The sequence below is a fragment of the Clupea harengus genome, chromosome 5 (assembly GCF_900700415.2).
Source record: "Clupea harengus chromosome 5, Ch_v2.0.2, whole genome shotgun sequence".
Lineage (NCBI taxonomy): Eukaryota > Metazoa > Chordata > Actinopteri > Clupeiformes > Clupeidae > Clupea > Clupea harengus.
In genome coordinates, this window is record NC_045156.1 from 14,897,036 (window position 1) to 14,919,104 (window position 22,069).

The following is a 22,069-nucleotide window of genomic DNA, read 5'->3' on the forward strand; positions in this document are numbered from 1 at the left end:
TTCAGGACTCCATCTGTGCTGTGGGACTGAGTTCTTGTGTAACAATGCTGTCAAGAGAGCGGTGATTTTTGGCTAGTTTATTTCTGTGTAAATCGGGCCTGGTTCCTTCCAATAGAACCTGCAACTGGACCTCTTGCAGCCACCATGGCTGTTCCTTTTCAGCACAGTACACATTCAGCGACTGAAAGAGCTTCACACACATCGTATCCATGTGTCCAATTTCAGAGACCAAGACAAACAGCCATTGTGTGCATCATAACTTTGGCATTGAATTATTTGCTGAAACGTGTCCTTGCAAATCTAAAGAAATGCTCACTGAACTGCAACTGCTGTGGCACTTGGTCCACTTTGAGTCAATGTCCGTGTGCCTTAAGTCCGTCCTGCTCTGATTGGTGGACATGTGGTCCTTTGGGAGACATAACATACCTGGCCATGTGGGCCCTGTGCAGGTAGCGTCATCAGCTGCAGGTCAGGGCCTGGACCAGGTGTGCTATGGAGAGAGGATCCAGCACTGACCTGGTTCTGATAGGACAGCTCTGGGTCTATGGAGAGAGGATCCAGCGCTGACCTGACCTGACCTTACCATGTGTTTGGTTGTAAGTGTTTCTCCTCAGGGTTTGCGTGTGTCCTTTGGGATGGGAATAAAAAGGCTTGGAGCTCTGGCTCTGTGGACTCTGGGCAGCTCTTTGGAGAAAAGACACTTTGACAGTTAGAATAAGAATAATAAGAATGAAAAATATCCATACACTGAGGTTTCCTCAAGCCTGAATTTACAGACCATTAAACTAAGCTCCACACAAACCACTGTGGTCATCTTTGAGCCTGACCCAACTGACATTCGTTCCAGAGTCACTGTAGCCTCTTGCTCTGTCCTGGCCCTCTCTCTCTCTCTCCCTCTCTCCCTCTCTCTCTCTCTCTCTCTCTCTCTCTCTCTCTCTCTCACCCTCTCTCTCTCTCTCTCTCTCTCTCTCTCTGTCTCTCTGTCTCTCTCTCTCCCTCTCTCCCTCTCCCTCTCTCCCTCTCTCCCTCTGTCTCTCTCTCTGTCTCTCCCCCTCTCTCTCTCCCTCTCTCTCCCTCCCTCTCGCTCTCCCCCTCTCTCTCTCTCTCTCCCTCCCTCTCCCTCCCTCTCTCTCCCTCTCTCCCTCTGTCTCTCTGTCTCTCTGTCTCTCTCTGTCTCGCTGTCTCTCTCTCTGTCTCTCTCTCTCCCCCCCTCTCTCTCACTCTCTCTCTCTGTCTCTCTCTCTCTCTCTCTCCCTCTCTCTCTCTCTCTCTCTCTCTCTCTGTCTCTCTCTCTCCCTCCCTCTCTCTCTCCCCCTCCCTCTGTCTCTCTGTCTCTCTCTCTCTCTCTCCCCCTCTCTCTTTCCCTCTCTCTCTCTCCCTCTCTCTCTCTCTCCCTCTCTCTCCCTCCCTCTCTCTCCCTCTCTCTCTGCTGTGTGTCTGCGTGGCTGGGTGCTGTCTGGAGGCCCCCCAGTGGTGTGTCATTAGCAGCTTGTTCCTCACATGTGTTGAGGCCCCCCTGAGATATGGGCTGCTGGCGTGTGTGTGAGGCATGTGTGTGTGAGTGGGCCTGCACATGTTTGTGAGCTGTATGTGTGTGCTGGCGTGTTTGTGAGGTGTGTGTGTGCGTGTGTGCGTGTGTGCGTGTGTGCGTGTGTTCATGTTTGTGTGTGCATGATTATTTGTGTATATGCTCGCACATGCTTGTGAGAGTTGCGTGAGTTTGTGTGTGTGTCTGTGTGTGTATGTGTGATTGTATATCTGTGTGTGTCTGTAAGTGTGTGCATGTGTGTTTGTGTGAGTTTCTGTATATATTCATGTGTGAGGTCATTCTCTGGACGCTGCTGCAGGCTGGGAGCTGGGGGTAGGGGCAGTGTGCACACACACACACACACACACGTTTTCCTTCCCCAGCCAACTCCCTCGGCGGCTGGGCTGGGCCGGGCTTGGAATGTGCTGCTAATGGTTCTGCTGACCCCTGCCTGCCTGAGACTGCGAACAGAACAAAACCAGCCCAGGCACGCCAGACTACCCACGAGCTCAAACCACACAGCAATTGGGTCTCAGTTTTAGAGGGTTCTAAAAGGCCACAACCAGTCCCACATGTTTGAACTGAGAGCAGGAACACAGAGGGGTTGTCCACTGAGAGAGAGGGAGAGAGAGAGAGAGAGGGAGAGAGAGAGAGGGAGAGAGAGGAAGAGAGAGGAAGAGAGAGAGAGAGAGAGAGAGAGAGTGTGTGTGTGTTGAGGTGGTGTTTAGTGACTGAATCAGCAGCACAGATGAAGGTAACAGTGTTGGATGGGTCTGGTTAAGTGTTGGATGATTATGGGTTCAGTGTTGGATGGGTCTGGTTCAGTGTTGGATGGGTCTGGTTAAGTGTTGGATGGGTCTGGGTTCAGTGTATGGGAAAAGTGAACGTTCAGAGGAGATGAATGAGATGAATGAGAACGCTGCCAAGTGATCACATGACTGAGAAAAGAATGGTGTGTGAGAAAGGAGAGGCTGCATGTGAACCAAAATATTTCTAATGCACTGCCCCTCCCTGTCACACACATACACACACACACACACACACACACACACACACACACACACACACAGAGACACAAACACACACACACACACAGACACACACACACACTCACACACACACACACACACACAGACACACACACACACAGGCACACACACACTGAGCACTGCCCTAAAGTGATGAGAGTCCATCCTCCAGATGAGGGATGGGCATTTAGATTAAATCTCCAGCACATTAGCCGAGGGCGGAGAGAAAGGAAGCGTTGTTGACCTTCACATGAAAAAGCAGAGAGGGAAAGGACCCAATAGGGAGCTCCTGGAAGGAGGGAAGCAGAGAGAGAGAGACAGAGAGAGAGGGGGAAGGAGTGAGAGTGTGTGAGTAAGAGCAGCAGAGAGAAAGAGGGGGTAAGTGAGAGGCAAGGCAAGAAGGGAGAAAATATTTGAGCGTGAAAGAGAGAAAGAGAGCAGCTTCTGAAAAGAGGGCAGGTACCAGAGCACAGGTAAGACTTTGTTGACACTTTCTTCTTTGTTGTCTCTTTTTCTCTTCGGGGGGTGGGATGGGGGGGGGGGGGTGAGGTGCGGGGGGGGGACTGGATCTCTGTGTGGGGAGCCGTTGCTTTGACCACTGTCAACACAGCGGAACTGGTCGCTGCAGCGCTTGGCAAGGCAGAGCACTTGAACATATGCACTGTGTTTCTATAGAAACCGTCTGCCCACGCACTGGTACTTTCCTCCGAGTGTTTGACTTTAGAGCCAGCTGCTGCTCACGTTAATTCCGTGCCAGCATAATCACAGGGGAAATCACAGGCTAGCTAGTGGTCTGCTGTTTATACAACACAAGCTAGTGGTCTGCTGTTTACACAACATAAGTTAGTAGTCTGTTGTTTACACAACATAAGTTAGTGGTCTGCTGTTTACACAACACAAGAGGAATTAAGCTTTTACTGCGCCACGTTTTCATCAGCAGATTCTTAATGAAAGTAATGCTTATCTTGGCATGAATTTAACTAGCAGCAGAAGAGCACAGTTCTGCAGCTGTATTCAGTGTGGTGTCAGAGGTCAAATGTATGACAAATACTTTTGCACATGTGCCCGGGCATTGACCTTACCCAGCGACTGATGTGGCTTTGATGTGCATCTGAAGTTGTCATGCTTTCCTCTGCTGCTCTGACCATGATCTTGGGATGGTGTGTGTGTGTGTGTGTGTGTGTGTGTGTGTGTGTGTGTGTGTGTGTGTTTGAGTGTGTGTGTGTGTGTGTGTGTGTGTGTGTGTGTGTGTGTGTGTGTGTGTGCTAAGCAGGACATGTTTTACTCTCTTAACATGAGAGTCTGTGCTGCACATGTTCTTTACATTGAGTACATTTATGAGCGTTTATGAGAAACCAAAGAGTATGTTTGGGAGGGGACAAAGAGTGACACCAAAGAGTCTTTATGTTTGGGAGGGGACAACAAGTGACACCAAAGAGTCTTTATGTTTGGGAGGGGACAACAAGTGACACCAAAGAGTCTTTATGTTTGGGAGGGGACAACAAGTGACACCAAAGAGTCTTTATGTTTGGGAGGGGACAACAAGTGACACCAAAGAGTCTTTATGTTTGGGAGGGGACAACATGTTTGGCTTTGTTTGCCATGGAGTTTATGTAGAAACCCGTGCATGGATCCTCTCTGGACTGAGGGACTGGGCAGACTCTTAGGCTGTTATGCATGACTGTGCAGCGCAACTATGAGCTATGAGCTGGGAGCTGGGAGCTGTGAGCCGCCCTGGCTCTGGTCTGGGTGGGCGGGGAGCTCACGTGATCAGGTCCTGGCTCTGGTCTGGGTGAGCGCACGTGATCAGGTCCTGGGTTTTGTTTTTCACTGGACCAAGTTCTCAACTTTGTCTGCAGAAAATAAGTCAAAAGCTCCATCCAATCTTCCACTGAATTCCCTCCATCCTCGCCAGGAGGATGACAAGGAGCAGAGGCCCATTCCACCGGCTTCCATCCACTCTCTTCTGGGACTCGTGAAAGGACTTCTGTGCCACTTTCCCTGCTTGCCTGGGACACTGTTGTTTCTTTAGCTGAGAGACCATGGCCGTGCAGAGCAGTGCTGCTGGTTGGAGAGCTCAGATTTATTATCTTTGGCAGGACTACGCACTAAATTGTTGCCTCGTAATTTTACGATGAGTCACTATATGCCGTGTTTATCGAGCTTGACCCCGTGTCCTGACCAAGCACAATCTTGCTATCACAACTGCAAGGGAAAGAAGAAAAAATAAACATTTCACACGACTCTTTCACACAAACTCTTTCACACAACTGAAAAGTCACGTGTTCAGCAGTCCCTGCATCTTAAGACTGTAGTGATCAGTTGAGATCTCCCAGTGAAAGCAGACTTCTCAAAAACAATCCTGTCATCTGTGATTCCAGTCTCAGAACTGTACCTGTAATTGACAGTAGTGACATCTTAAATTGCTTTGTGAGACCAAATACTGATGGAGAATGCACACTTCCCCATTCACTTGGTTTGCACTGACTTACAGACTCACAGGCTAACAGAGAAGAAGCATTGCAGTTTGTTGATCCACTACCAGCACAGGCATGCAGTGCATGCATAAACAAAGGCTTATTCCCCACCCTCCCCCTCTCTCCAGTGAAGGTCCTGCCCTATCGCCATGGAGAGGCAGCTGTCTGTCACCCAGTGGGCCAGTGCCAAACATCTGCAGGTCATCAGTAGTCACTGAAGCCTCCTATTTCTCTACAGCGTGTGCCTGGTCCAAGTGCGTGCGTGTGTGTGTGTGTGTGTGTGTGTGTGTGTGTGTGTGTGTGTGTGTGTGCGTGTTTGTGTGCGTGTGTGTGTGCGTGTTTGTGTGCATCTGTGTGTGTGTGTGTGTGTGATTGTGTTTGTGTGTGTGTGTGCATGCGTGCGTGTGTGTGTGTGTGTGTGTATGTGTGTGTGTGTGCTCTGAAAGTAGAGTTAACAAAAGGCCTGTAGGTCCGCTGACGTTACCTGCAACAGGAAAAGGTGCTTCATCCTACAGGTCATGCCACTATTTCACCCACAGAGAATCATCGTGACGATAAGGTGATCTGCTGACTAATGGACGGATTGCCTCATCAGAGAACAGTAGATAAAGAGTGTGAGAGTGTGTGTATGTCACCACTGTGGCTCAGGCAGATGGTGGAGTGTGTGGAGAGATTTCCTCACCTGATAGGAATCACGCCGCAGCTGCAGTCTTGTCATGATTCAGAGCAAGTTAAACACAGGATACGTGTGAAACATGAGACAGCTACGGTTAAGTCATACTGAGACAAACACAGGATGTGTTTACTCACAAGACTACTAGAAAGAAAAGGGTTTTTGGCATCTCAGTGTCAGAGCCCCATTATTTTCTCCGAAGAGAATTGTCGTAATGATCTTACATTGCATTCTAGAATGACCAAAGGTTCTTTGGTGTTTTCTTAATCATCTTAAATTGCATTCTAGAATGACCAAAGGTTCTCTGGTGTTTTCTTAATAATCTTAAATTGCATTCTAGAATGACCAAAGGTTATTTGGTGTTTTCTTAACCCTCTATACCCCAATAGAATTCTAGAACACTGCAGCATATTACTGCGAAAACCAGAGAATTCCTGTATTTTTTGTTATTCTGTAAACAAACAGTTACAGTTAGAAAACAAAAGAAAAATTACTATTACAAGTTTGTTTTGTTTGAAAGGGCATAAATTGTTTGTTAATATAATATCAAACATGTATTACTGACATCTACAAATATTAAAATACATAGCTTTACATACACCCTAAAGTTCAAATTCATAAGTTTTGAATGGTACTGCAGACCTATTTATTACATTTAATATCATCTTAATGTATTTAATTAGTATTTGTTTTATATTTTGTAAATAAATAAATACATATTAAACTTAATATTTAAATATTAACACTACTAAACCATATAGATAACCAACATTTTTGCTAATTTGGTGGAAAACACCAACCTCTATGCCTCTTCAAATGCATCCTGGTGCAATACATTTGTGGAAGAGGTGAAGGTGTTTGTGGGAATAAACATCCTCATGGGTATCCATCATTTACCCTCTGATCTTGACTACTGTTCATCTGATCCAGCCTTACAAGTGTCCTATGTGGCAGACACCATGCCACAAAATAGGTATGAGGAGTTATGCAGATACGTACCCTGTTCAAACCCAAGGATAGCAGACTCAGGTGACAAGCTTCAGAAAGTGAGACCATTACAGTTTTTTCCAATCATTTTCACACTTGGTTCAATACCATGTACACTTTCTCAAAAAACTTAACACATCCAGCATATCAGTAGACTATGTGAACTAAATGGGATACTTTTCCATTGCTTAGATACAAAATGCAGTCAATGACCACTTCTTCCAAAATTCATGGATACCCGTCTCAGTCAATGTTCACCACCAGCAAAACGCTGTGCAACTACAGCATTTGTGTTGAAATGTACATGTGTGTAAAATATAGATGTAAGTGTCACTGAAGACATTTTCCCACCATTACGGCTGCATATGAAATTCATGGGCCATCAACGAGACAAAGTGACCCAAAAAGGGAACTACAACAAAAATGTATATCCAAAGTGAGTTACAATATAAATTTTCATTGCCCAGGAATTGAACCCAGGTCAGCTACTTGTTAGCCAACAACACTAACCACTGTACCACTTATCACACCTGCCAATCTTGCCACACAAAACTGGTATCTACAAACCAACAGAAAAGTTTGTTCTTACGGTTTTTCCAATAATTTTTACTCGTCTCAATACCATGTACACATTCCCAAAACACTTAACACATCGAGCATACCAGTAGACTATGTGAACCAAACTGTGGATACTTGCCCCTATGCTTATATACAAATGCAGTCAATGACCACTTCTTCCGAAATTCATGGATACCTGTCTCAGTCAAGGTTCACTACCAGCAAAACGCTGTGCAACTACAGCATTTTTTGCCGATGTTTAGATACTCTATTCAAAACAGTTAACTTTCAGTTTAAAACCTAACTTACAGTAATTTAGATTACTGTACATGGAAAGATGCTGTATTTGGACAGACAAATTAAGGTATATGCTTGAATAAAACAAAGTATTCTTATTTTAGCAGAAAGTTTAGTTATTTTGTTGTTTTGGCTTGCAGACTTCTTACTATCTCTACAGAAGGCAAACATAGATGTAGCTGTTCCTGAAGAGTTGTTTCCACTATTACAGTACTGCTCTATATGTAAGTCATAGGCTATCAGTGAAAGACAGTGATTGAAAAATGCAATTACAGTAAATGTACCCACTCAATACTGACATCTATTGTGAGAAGCAAACTAACATATGAACACTGTCTACAGATAGTTAGCTTGGATTGACGTATTTCCAAGATGCAATGCAAAGGAGAATGTTACCGTAAATTTGAAGTTCAAACATGTCAAAGTTTGACACCAAATACAGAGGACAGAATGGATCAGCATTAGGGCTACAGTAGAATTCTAATGGTATTACAGTACTTTGGTAGACTGTATCTTGTGTTGATGTATGTAAATATTGGAAATACTACAGTAAATACTTAGCATATTTATGCCTTTTTGTTGTCCTGTAGTAAGTCTATATAGTGCAGTAACACGTGCAATTTTAGCATATGCATAATGACACATATTGCAGCATTTTAGAATTGTTTGTTCACCGTAATATAACAATATTTACTGTAGTCCAAAGAAGTGTTTGCCTTTGTGTGTTTTTTCTCCTTTTTGCAATGCAAACCTACAGTAATCTATGCCAATCTAGAGGATACAGCAACATGTTATATATGCAATTGGCAATGCTTCAAGTGTTTAGTGTTTTTTAGGTCATTGTACTCTGAGAGAGAACATTTGCTAAAGTTACGGCATTACTCACTTTTGGGTGAAGTATGAAGTGTTTTGGTGGTTGTAGTGCATTTTGCACAAAAGGTTAACTGATATGCTGAGGTGTGTGTCTGTTAAGCCCACTGTGTGAAGAGTTTTGGAAAAAGTGTACATGGTATTGACACAAGTTTAAAAGTGATCGAAAAAAACTGTAATGTGTGTGCTCCAGGAGAACGTCCTAAAACTTCATCGACCGTGGAAAAATCTCTCAGTAGGTGAGGCCATGATTGACGGCATGTTACTTTGGAAACAGTATATGCCTACGAAACATGTCAGATGGGGTATTAAGATCTGGTGTCTCTATGACTCCCTGAAAGGATACTGTTTAGCATTCAATGTATAAATAGGCAACAAGGGGTGTGTGGCAGATGATATTTGGTTTTGGGATAGAGGGTAGTAATGGATCTTATGTCAGACAACCTATACAAACACCACCACTTGTATGCGGACAACTTTTGTCCTTCAATTCCTTTAGTGAGAAACCTACTCTGTCCTACTGAAGCTTCCCTACGCTCATCAGGCCTCTCGCTGCTCTCCCCCATGTCCTCACTCCTCTCTGCTGCCACAGCACCCTCACTCACTTCTCTACTCTCAGATGAGCTGGAACACCCGACATCCTGACGCATAAAAGAAAAAACTATCCCATTATTGTAAGCCATCACAGTGGAAGCCATTAGTGTTTCCTCCATTTTTCTGTCAATTGTTTTCTGTCACATCATCGGCTCAATATCCCAGTGTGAACTACATACGGACTAGCTACTGCACATCTACTATACATTTTATGTAGTATTGATGTCCTATACTATGGTCCTATATGAGCACTGATTTCATTGTGATTGGCTTTCTACAGCTTAAAAACTGTACCAGCTTAAAATTTAACATCACAACATATTACTAGCTGGTTGTCGAATAATCTGCTGAATGCCTTTCCAATATGAGGTTTTAAATATATTATAAATGGTTATCTTGCTATTGATTGTCTTTAGCTACTGTTGTTACAATGAGCTTACAGCTCAAAAAAGAATGGAGGTTTGAATAACTAGTAGAGACGAACAAAAAATAATTAGAAGTGAGAATAAAAAAAAGTGACCCATTTTCACAGTTTTCTTTTTTACTATACATGTTATTTATCTAAATCTAAACAGTTTAGTAAGTAATGAGGCTGATGCAGTCACTAGCTAGCTATCAACCAACTCCTGACTGGCTCGAACTCCTCAGACTTACGTTACCTCAGTCAATGTAGATAGCTAGCAAAATAGCTGTAAAACTAGTCATGAAAATTGAGATGACGATCCAAATTTTAAAATACATTTTCTTCTGACAAACAGAAAACACAGCCGATTACCCATGTCGTCGTTATTTGTGCACAAAATAGCTCTCACCCACAGACGCAGGTGCTTGCTTCGTAGGTTGCGAAAGTCACGAATTGACCGTCATTTCCACAAGTGAGGTAACGTGAAAATTTGCTTATTTGAACGTCCCTCAAAGATCAATAATTAAATGTTACATAACTCGGCAAATAAAAGTGTCATGGGTTTACAATCCATTCAAATTTCATTGATCTAGCTATGTCTTATCAATTTGGAGAACGATGAGGCTGGTGCTAGTTGTAAACCAACACTTCTCAGTGACCGCCATACGAAGACGTTACTAGAGAGTTAGCTAGTCAGAAAAAAACAGGAGGATACTAATATTACTATTTTTAATACGTTTTTTAATTTTGATTTTTCAAACATGGTCGTCACTGTCATACAAACGTGATGAGTCGTCGTCTTTGGTGCACAAAAATACGGTCTCATCCAGTGAGAACAGATGCAGACGTCTCTGATTGCTAGCCTTTACTGCAAGAGACACTGTAATCCTCAGGCCATCTGTCAGTAGCGAAGTTTAGTTAACAAATACTTCAGAAAAGTCAATGACAGCATACCAAGTTTCCGGTTTCAAAATAAAAGTAAGATGTTCATGTATCCACTAGCGGAGTATTATTTCATGAATTAATGTTGTAGTATAAAAACTGTGTCTTTAAAAGTTACGGCCGGCCGCGGCCGCTATGGGGAAATTCTAACATGCCGTCGGCGGCCGCTATGGGGATTAGAGGGTTAATCATCTTAAATTGCATTCTAGAATGACCAAAGGTTCATTGGTGTTTTCTTAATCATCTTAAATTGCATTCTAGAATGACCAAAGGTTATTTGGTGTTTTCTTAATCATCTTAAATTGCATCCTAGAATGACCAAAGGTTCTTTGGCTTACTCATTTACTGCTGTACCCTAGGAAGGACCTTTAAAGAGCTGGAAGGAGAAACTTGAAGTATCCCTCGTTGAATGGCATCAGATAAGCCATGCGAACCCTGCCAGGTTCTAGATAGCGCCTGTTGTTGTCCAGAGATGGTGCTGAATGCAGTGGACAGGTCCATTTGGGCTTTGATATGTATGGTGAGCATATGGGCCTTCAAAAACCAGACACCTTAAAGCGCAAACAGGCCTCTTCACATGCTTCCATATGTGGCACGGGGCAGCCCTGCTTTGATGTGTGTTATGGGCTAGGACCACAGCCTGGATCAGTTGGACACCCCCGACCAGATGGGAGTGGATTCGGATAGAGACCCAGACTGAACTCGGCCCAGCTTCACCTGCGGCCTTTTCCCATTAAAGATCTGCACACTTCCTCCTGAACAGGTGGGACTCACCTGGTGTCTGACCAATGCTTTATACACCTCTTCCTGAACAGGTGGGACTCACCTGGTGTCTGACCAATACTTTATACACCTTCTCCTGAACAGGTGGGACTCATTTGCTATCAGTCCCAGATGGACTTTTTCCACTAAAGACTGGGGCCATCCTGAGGCTTAAACCCACCACCACTATTGCTAAGCACTGTTTCTAGTGTTGATGTTCTCTATTGCTAAGCACTGTTTCTAGTGTTGAGGTTCTCTGTTTGTGTACGTCCCCGATATTACCACTCCTCAGGGAAACAGAAGACCAGGCTAGTCTAGAACTGTTTTATATATTTGGATGTTTGGCTGGTGTAGTGTAGAGTAGTGATATATGTTGTCTAGTATTTTACAATTGTGCTATACATTTGGTTTGTGTAGTGAAGAGTAGTGATATATATTTGGCTTGTGTAGTCTAGACTAGCGATATATGTTTAGCTGTAGTGTGTAGAGATATATGTTTAGCTGGTGTAGTGTGTAGAGATATATGTTTGGCTTGTGTAGTGTAGAGTAGTGATATGTGTTTGGCTTGTGTAATGTGTAGTGATGTATGTTTGGCTGGTGCAGTACTGTAGTAATATGTATTTGGCTGGTGTAGTAGTATAATGTCATAGGTTTGGCTGGTGGCTACAGCATTGCGTTATGGGTTTGGCTGGTGGCTACAGCATTGCGTTATGGGTTTGGCTGGTGGCTACAGCATTGCATTATGGGTTTGGCTGGTGTTCAGTTGAGGCAGGTCGTACGTCGCTGCCGTGACCCGTCAGGGTTCTGGTTTCCTCTGAGTTCTTTTTGGACCAGGTATAGTCGGCGCGGTTCTGTTCCCCTCGTTGGGTTGGACTCCCCCAGGGCTCTGGAGCACAATGAGTGCTTTATCAGCGGGCAGGCACCCTGAGTCTGCTTCCCCTGCTTCTCCTGCCTCCCCTGCTTCTCCTGCTCCTGCTTCCCCTGCTTCTCCTGCTCCTGCCTCCCCTGCTTCTCCTCTCCTGCTTCGCCTGCTCCTACTCCTGCTTCCCCAGGCACCCTGAGTCTTCCTCTCCTGCTCCTGCTCCTGCCTCCCCTGCTTCTCCTGCTCCTGCTCCTGCTCCTGCCTCCTGCTCCTGCCTCCCCTGCTTCTCCTGCTCCTGCTCCTGCTCCTGCTCCTGCTCCTGCTCCTGCTCCTGCTCCTGCTCCTGCTCCTGGTGCTCCTGCTCCTGCTCCTGCTCCTGGTGCTGCTGTGGGGGGACCTTGGGAGTCCTGTCTGCCAGGCTGCCTGTGTTTCCTGTGTATCCTGTTTTTCTAAGGGCTGTGAAAGAGCTAATGGTGCAGCCAGACCCAGACAAGATGGGGGAGAGACAGCGAGAGAGAGACGGGGGGGAGAGGGGGAGAGAAAGATGGACGGAGAAAGCGAGAGAGAGAAGAGGGGGAGAGAAAAGATGGAGAGAGAAAGCGAGAGAGAGAAGAGGGGGAGAGAAAGATGGAGAGAGAAAGTGAGGGGGGGGGGGGGGGAGAAAGATGGAGAGAGAAAGCGAGAGAGAGAAGAGGGGGAGAGAAAAGATGGAGAGAGAAAGCGAGAGAGAGAAGAGGGGGAGAGAAAGATGGAGAGAGAAAGTGAGGGGGGGGGGGGGGGTAGTGAGAGAGAGAGGAAACGTCTGCGAGCTCAGACTGTGGCAGAAGCTGGGGATCACTTACTCACCCACTGGGAATTCTGTGTGTGTGTGTGTGTGTGTGTGGATGTCAGGCACTTGATTTGTGCAGAATGACTTTAATGGTCATATGGTATTACATAACCTAGGTTATTTTCCCTCTCAGTTCTGCAGAGTTTTTAAGGTATAAACAGTTATTGTAGGGGTTTGGTTGGTACTTTAATATTAATAAAGCATGGACTGTTTCTCAAGCTGGGACAATCATCACTGCTAACACAAATAAAATGATAAAAACATGAGGATTAATTGAAAAGAATAACTGTGCAACTGAATCATGTCTGGCTTCTGTGTGTGTGTGTGTGTGTGTGTGTGTGTGTGTGTCTTGCTTCTGACACGTGCAGCACGATGTGAGATGTTGCGTAACCAGCATCAGGTGTCATCTCCCTGTCTCTCTGTCTCTGCAGGACCATGAGGGCCCAGTTTGGATCGTGTTCCCTCCTGCTTCTCCTCCTGAGTCCCGTCCTGCTGGGACAGAGAGCTCCGCAGCGAGGTCGCCCCAGGAAGCCACCGCGCCCCACTGCCACCCGGAAACCACTGGTGCCCGTCTCCAAGAAGCCGCAGCCAGCAGAGCCGGCGGAGCCGGCGGAGCCCACCGACTTCCCCCCTCCCATCCTGAACCCCCCCTCGCCCTACTCCAACTGTCCGCGCGAGTGCAGCTGCAACCCCGTCTACCCCCACACCCTCTACTGCGAGAACCGCAACCTCCGCAGGGTCCCCGTGATCCCGCCGGACATCCACTACCTGTACCTGAGGAACAACTTCATCGACGAGGTTTTTACATTTACATTTACATTTAGTCATTTAGCAGACGCTTTTATCCAAAGCGACTTACAAGGATGTATACACATTGTACATTTACACTGATTAGGGCAATTAGGGGTTCAGTGTCTTGCCCAAGGACGCTTCGACAGGGAATCGAACTAGCAACCTTCTGATTACTAAACGACTTCTCTACCTCCTGTACCACTGCCGCCTAGGTTACCGCCGAGTCCTTCAAAAACGCCACCGAGCTGAAGTGGGTGGACCTGGCCAACAACCGCGTCCGCCAGGTCGACCGCGAGGTGTTCAAGAAGATCCCCAACCTCCTCTACCTCTACATGGAGAGGAACCAGCTGAAGGAGATCCCCAACGACCTGCCCGAGAAGCTGGAGCAGCTCCGCCTCAGCCGCAATCAGATCTCCAAGATCCCGGCCGGCGCCTTCAACAAGATGAAGCACCTGGTGCTGCTGGACCTCCACCACAACCGCATCAGCGACAGCAACCTGGGCAAGAACATCTTCAAGGACCTGAAGAACCTCATGCAGCTCAACCTGGCACACAACATCCTGAGGAAGATGCCCAGCAACGTGCCCCCCAACATCTTCCAGCTCTTTCTCGACAGGAACAACATTGAGGACATCCCCCAGGGCTACTTCAAGGACTTCACAAACCTGGCCTTCGTCAGGCTCAACTACAACCAGCTGAATGACAAGGGCGTCCCCAAGATGGTGTTCAACATCAGCAGCCTGCTGGACCTGCATCTGGCCCATAACAAGCTCAGTGTGGTGCCCCACTTCAGCTCCCACCTGGAGCACCTGCACCTCAACAACAACCAGATCGAGTGTAGGTCCCCTCACCCGCATGGCACCTCAACAACAGCCAGATCGAGTGAAGGTCCCCAACACCCGCAGGGCAGCTGGGTCTGGTCTAACCCTGACCCAGCACATATTTAACACTGGTCTAACCCTGACCCAGCACGGGTCTAACCCTGACTCAGCACATATTTAACACAGGTCTAACCCTGAACCCTGACCCAGCACATATTTAACACGGGTATAACCCTGATCCAATATAGATATGGCCCTAATTTAGCTGTGATCCGGCACAGACCTGGCCCTGGTCAAACCCCAGTCTGACACATTAACAGACTTATATGGGTAAGGAGGACCTTTGTCCTCAGCATTCAGGTCATAACATTCTCCTAACCCAGACTGACTGAGATGACTAAACATATTTTACAGAAATGTAATACTTCAGTTCTCGTTTTTACTCACTTTTAGACGTATTCTCATTTCCAGAATTGAAAGATAATATATCTGAAAATGTACTTTTCAGTATTTTTCCACCGTCTTAACCCCTATCAGTCGACCTTTCATACTCAGATAAAGGGCAGCTTTTCCAAAGCTCAGTAGGCTGGCTTACTGTGTGTTTGTTTTCCCATATCTCAGTAAGTTGGTTAACTGTGTGTTTTGATGTTTTGTTAGATATAAATGGCACAGAGATCTGTCCTCACAGTCTGTCGGCGAGCCTGGAGGACGTGGGGAATGCACCCAGGCTGAGGTACCTGCGGCTGGATGGAAATCACCTGGCCCCCCCCATCCCTATGGACGTCATCACCTGCTTCAGACACCTCCACTCCATCGTTATCTAGAGTCACTAGCAAAGGAACTACACACACACACACACCCTCACACACACACTCACACACACACACACACACAGACGTAAACATACGCCATGTACATACACACACCCACAGTGTGCACACAGGACATGTGTAAACACACACACAGACAAGCACACACACACATGCCGACATAAACACACAAGCACAGACACACAAACACACACAGCCAAGCACACATGCCCACATAAACAAGCAACCATAGATATACACACCCACACACACACACACACACACACACACACATACGTAGAAACACACTCTACATCTGGTATTCCTGCCCATCTTGATAGTACTTGGTTGAAACTGAAAATAGGTTTGAATGTCTGAATGATTTTTTTTTAAAGAAAAAAAAGAGCGAGATCTTTGCAAACTTGAGGACATGTTTTACTGTACAACCCGGCGTCATTTCAACTATATGTGTATTTATTGAGGCAGGAAGGAACCCAAGGTGCTGTAGACTCTGGTTCAGACTTGAGACCCAGAACAGAGGTGCATTCAAAATAGCAAACAAAAGCAAACGTCTGCACACATTTTCAAACACACACACACACAAACGTCTGCAAGCATTTTCAAACACACACACACACACACAAACGTCTGCACACATTTTCAAACACACACACTCACAAACGTCTGCACACATTTTCAAACACACACACACACAAACGTCTGCACACGTTTTCGCTTCGCTTCGAAAGTTTGCGGAACATGGATGCTTGACTAAGGGTTGCCGTTTACAGCGAACAATTTTGAATGTTTACAGAAAAAGGTTAAAAGAAAACGCGCTTGCCTGTGTTTGCTGACTGTGAACGCAGTTTGCCTGTGTTTGCTGACTGTGAACGCACCTCTGGTCCCAGGAGGGCTCAGATCTGGAGCAGGGCCTCAGCTCTCTGGGGAAGGGGTTTGACTGTCTTCTCATGGCAGAGAGTATAGACTATAGAGGATAGACTATAGAGGATGTTGATCTCAGAGCTGGAGCACCATCTCCCTAGCAATACATAAGGCCTGAATATTAAAGGTACAGTCTGCGATTCTAATCCGAGACATGTTTTTTTTTTTTCAAATTAGGATTCTAGCTATCTATTTTGTGTGTGTGGTCAGACAAAAGTCAAACTCCAGAAAAACTGAAAAAAAGGTATTCGTCCAATCTTGGCTCTGTGAATGGGAAACAAACATAGTGGCTCAGACTGTGCCATAAACAATTAATTGCGACACGTTGCCTTTCCCCAGGATTGCGGACCTTTAAGGTGCATTAGTATCGCAGACCTTTAAGGTGCATTAGGATTGCGGACTCGACCTTTAAGATGCATCATGATCGCGGACTCTACTTTTAAGGTGCATTAGGATTGCGGACTCGACCTTTAAGGTGCATTAGGATCGCAGACTCTACCTTTAAGGTGCATTAAGATCGCAGACTCTACCTTTACGGTGCATTAAGATCGCGGACTCTACCTTTAAGGTGCATCATGATCGCGGACTCTACCTTTAAGGTGCATTAAGATCGCTGACTCTACCTTTAAGGTGCATTAGGTGGCACTCAGCAGGTGAGTCAGAGTGGATCTACCAGACCTGAGAGGAGGGACTGGGCTGGCGGGAGTTCTCAGAGGAAGGCTTTGCTCATGTTGACAGCGAGACGAGACGAGACGAGACGAGACGAGACACTTGTGTAAATCATGTGACTACCATGTAGTTGAACATGTCCTTGATGCGCTGGCGGTTTTTAGGGTGTGTGTGTGAGGAGATCTCTCATATGGATTTTGTATAAATCAGTTCTGTAAAATAAAAAGGAATCCATTCATCTTCTGTATTTCAGTGAAATGGTGTGTGAGGTGTGGGTGATTTATAAACAGATGCTATTTTTAAACATTTTTAAACATTTTAAGCTATTGGCTATGGTTGTCACTAGTTTTGATGATATACTGCAGGATAAGTGCAAAAATCCAAAATTAATGACATTTTGAATATGTTAAATATGAAACAGATGATGTCTGTGGTGCTAATTATAAAACTGTAATGACTAAGAAAGGAAGTGGTGCATTTTGTGGCTAAAATAAAAGTTTTAATAAACTCACATTTTAATCAAATTCAACAGTTTGCAGGTACACACCCTGCTAATTGTGCCTTTCATTGTTATGAGCAGTGCTTCAGTAAAAGTTCAGCCTATCTCCTGGAGAGATGTTGGAGAGACACAACACAGAATAGCTGACTGACACACACCTGGCCCTAATCTGGTCCAATCAGGCTCTTATCTGGCTCTGATAAAGTCCTGACCGGGCCCTTGCCTGGCTCTGATGTGGCTTTGATCTGGCTCTGATGTGGCCCTAATCTGGCTCCGATCTGGCTCTGATCTGGCTCCGATCCTCTCTACAGCCATCTGCTGTCTGGGACGTCACTAAACCCATCACCACGGCAAACTCCGAACGGCGGTCTGTTCCGGAACACTGCTGAGGGTGTGGAGCCCTCAGACTAATGTAAAACAGGCACAGGATTGGCTGCAGGGTGGTGACATCACCAAGCTACACGACAGAGCCAGGCACCCAGGAATGAGGGGAAGTCACAGAAATCACTGAGATGCATTTTAAAAGAGAGAGAAAGGAGAGATAGGAATGTGTACTACATGAAGCAAAGACAGGAAGTATTTACAGTCCATGTGTGCACAGATTATGTAGGCATAAGAGGGTAAATATGAAGGGAAACACAGAGAAACATATATAATAGAAAGAAAGAGAAACATATATAATAGAAAAGAACGAGAAACATATATAATAGAAAAGAAAGAGAAACATATATAATAGAAAAGAACGAGAAACATATATAATAGAAAAGAAAGTGAAACATATATAATAGAAAAGAAAGAGAAACATATATAATAGAAAAGAAAGAGAAACATATATAATGGAAAAGAAAGGTGTAGCTTTTGGTATAAAAATGTTTGGATCCTGAAAGAAACTGACCATTTGAGGTGACAGCCGAAATGCCAAGCAGCTTCTTCACAGCAGAGGAAGCAGTGAACTCATGGAGACAGAAGTCAGGGAATTTCATATTCCACATGTTTGACCACTTAACCACTGAAAAGAAAAGTGATTTTAATGGTATGTATCTGATTTAAAAAAATTGCTTGTCAGGAAAAAATAATTTTAGAGAAAAATATATATTTTTGGCAATTACGAGATTAGACGGAGTAGTTTTCTTTAACAGTTTGCCATCTACTGGTGAAGAAGTGACACTACTGCATGTGAACGGTGCGAACAGGGCACACACACACTCACACACACATCCACACACACACACACCACACACACATCCACACACACAGACACCACACACACTCACATACACGCACTCACACACCACACACACACACTCACCACACACACAACAACACACACATACACGCACTCACAGACACATCCACACACACACACTCACTCACTCACACACACACACACACACTCACACACACTCACACACACACACACACACCACACACACAACAACACACACATACACGCACTCACAGACACATCCACACACACACACTCACTCACTCACACACACACACACACACACACACACACACACTCACACGCACACGCACTCACACACACACACATCCACTCACACACACATCCACTCACACTCCAACACACGTATCCACAGGCTGACACTACTGCATGTGTCTAGAACCACATGTGTTAGAGACCACCTCATGATAGTCCAGTCTAGAACCACCTGTGTTAGAGACCACCTCATGATGGTCCAGTCTAGAACCACCAGTCTAGAACCACATGTGTTAGGGACCACCTCATGATAGTCCAGTCTAGAACCACCAGTCTAGAACCACATGTGTTAGGGACCACCTCATGATAGTCCAGTCTAGAACCACCAGTCTAGAACCACATGTGTTAGGGACCACCTCATGATAGTCCAGTCTAGAACCACCAGTCTAGAACCACATGTGTTAGGGACCACCTCATGATAGTCCAGTCTAGAACCACCAGTCTAGAACCACCTGTGTTAGAGACCACCTCATGTTAGTCCAGTCTAGACGCCTCATGATAGTCCAGTCTAGAACCATCTGTGGGCTTCAATGTGTTTGTTGTGGTGAGTGATTTATGTTGCTATGGAGAGGGCTTCTTTGTGCCCAACACCATAGAACCATCTCAATGAATCTGAACCCAACACCATAGAACCATCTCAATGAATCTGAACCCAACACCATAGAACCATCTCAATGGATCTGAACCCAACACCATAGAACAATCTCAATGAATGGATCTGAACCCAACACCATAGAACTATCTCAATGGATCTGAACCCAACACCATAGAACCATCTCAATGAATCTAAATGGAAGAGTATCCTCTTTATATCATCCTCTAACATTATAAGATAACATTTCATTATTAATATTAAATTAGTAATTCGTAAAAGATTGCAATCCGCTTTTTGCTTTGACTAATCTAGACAAGTGGGAATCAAAGACAGATATGGCCTTTTTTCTATACTGACTAGCAAAGTATACTTTGAGTGAATGTGTGCTGGTATTTCACACACTATCAAAATAGTCCCACAACTTAATTGATTTCACCTTCCCGCTATCTGTATGTGTTGCAAGCAGCAATGAACAGCACATTGCTTGTTTTCTCAAGTCATAATCACATGACACGTTTGAAAACATTTGTTATACAGTAATATTTACAAACTGTCCATATTTACAAATACCTATACAATATATACAAATCTGTAATATTTACAAATATCTGCCAAAGGACCCTTAGCCTTAAAAAAACATGAATCTAACCCTCTCGTCTCAATCAAACCCCGGCCTTAGCCTAAGCTGAGAGGTCATGGACCAGAGAGTGGCCTTTCAGAATGGAGAGTTGCTAAAGATGCTAATCGCGCACACACACACACAATGGAGAGTTGCTAAAGTTGCTGATCACACACACACACACACACAATGAAGAGTTGCTAAAGTTGCTAACCACACACACACACACACACACAATGAAGAGTTGCTAATCACACACACACACACACAATGGAGAGTTGCTAAAGTTGCTAATCACACACACACACACACACAATGAAGAGTTGCTAATCACACACACACACACACAATGGAGCTGACTTGCATGGCATGCAGTTTTACCAAAGTACATTTTCTTCAGATATTATTCTTCAGATATCTTCAGTCTGGTGATTCAGCTGGAGAGGGAAAGCACAGGGAAATGGGGTTTTGTAGGGAGAGAGAGAGAGATGGAGAGGTAGATAGAGAGAGAGAGTGAGAGAGGGAGAGGGAAATCACAAGGAAATGGGGTTTTGTAGGGAGAGAGAGAGAAGGAGAGGTAGATGGAGAGAGAGAGTGAGAGAGGGAGAGGAAAATCACAAGGAAATGGGGTTTTGTAGGGAGAGAGAGAGATGGAGAGGTAGATGGAGAGAGTGAGAGAGGGAGAGGGAAATCACAAGGAAATGGGGTTTGTAGGGAGAGAGAGAGAAGGAGAGGTAGATGCAGAGAGAGAGTGAGAGAGGGAGAGGAAAATCACAAGAAAATGGGGTTTTGTAGGGAGAGAGAGAGATGGAGAGGTAGATGGAGAGAGAGAGTGAGAGAGGGAGAGGGAAATCACAGAGAAATGGGGTTTGTAGGGAGAGAGAGAGATGGAGAGGTAGATGGAGAGAGAGAGAGTGAGAGAGGGAGAGGGAAATCACAGGGAAATGGGGTTTTGTAGAGATCATTTGAAAAACTTCAAAGGGCATCCATCCGCTGGCCTGCAATGTCAGAATGAAATTCAGACAGGCGTACTTTTTTGTGTCACTGTCAAAAGACAGAAGGTATTATTGTGGAATGTTAAAGGAACCAGCAGAGAATATACCCTCAAGGCATATACATCTAATACGTCAATTTTCCATACAGAACAGAACAGTTTCCGTGGAGGAACTGTGAAATGCACATCCAGAGGGTATGGTGTGCTCGTAAACGTATAGGGGTTTTTACACAAATCAACTAGACACAGAACACAAAGAGTGCAAACACGAGAAGTGAAAACGAGCACACACACACACACACACACACACACACACACACACTCTCTCATTGACAGAGCTAAGCCAGCAACCGGAACTGTAAACTTTCTCACCTGGGTCATAGGCGCCCAAGCGGAAGCCTGGGGTTCAGTCATGTGACATAATGATGTCACACAGAAACTTATAGTGATTAATAGCATTAATAAACTAATAACAATGGTAACAGTGTTCATAATAGTGATAGTGGTCTTGTTGAGTGCTTGTTGCTATTGTTCATCTTTAATATATCTGCCAAAAAAAAAACTTCTTATAATATACATTTATAATGGTGTAATCACACAATTAAATTAAATTAAATTACATTCATATAGCGCCAAAATAATAAAATTGTCTCAAAGGCCTTTACAAAGCACACAGATAACAGACTTAATGTTTAACAGCCAACAGTGAGTCAGCACATCTCAAAGGCCTTTACAGAGCACACACAGATAACAGACTAAATGTTTAACAGCCAACAGTGAGTCGGCAGATCTGACGATAGAACATGAAGTTGTAAAGGCTTTCCTCTTCCTGTGTGAGAACACGTGCTGTTCTATTCCTGCAGCAAAAAGAGTTTTTCTTCACAAAATGGGATATTGATATAATAGATATTGTATGCTTACATAATTTAAATTAATTTTGCAACAATTGCTCAGATTAAACATCAATATGAATCTAGATTACTCTGTGTGAAAGAAGTAATTTAAAGGATTATGAATG

At 44.8% G+C, this 22,069-nt stretch overlaps 1 protein-coding gene across 1 annotated transcript; it reads left to right on the forward strand.

Annotated features, from left to right (window-relative positions):
• Positions 1-2,762: 2,762 nt before the first annotated feature.
• On the forward strand, positions 2,763-15,356 carry LOC105904164 (proline/arginine-rich end leucine-rich repeat protein). Its single transcript, XM_012832008.3, has 4 exons — positions 2,763-3,029; positions 13,242-13,608; positions 13,815-14,439; positions 15,081-15,356. The coding sequence occupies exons 2-4, from the start codon at positions 13,246-13,248 to the stop codon at positions 15,245-15,247; spliced, it is 1,155 nt and encodes a 384-aa protein (XP_012687462.2). The 5' UTR covers positions 2,763-3,029; positions 13,242-13,245; the 3' UTR covers positions 15,248-15,356.
• The last annotated feature ends 6,713 nt before the right edge of the window (positions 15,357-22,069 follow it).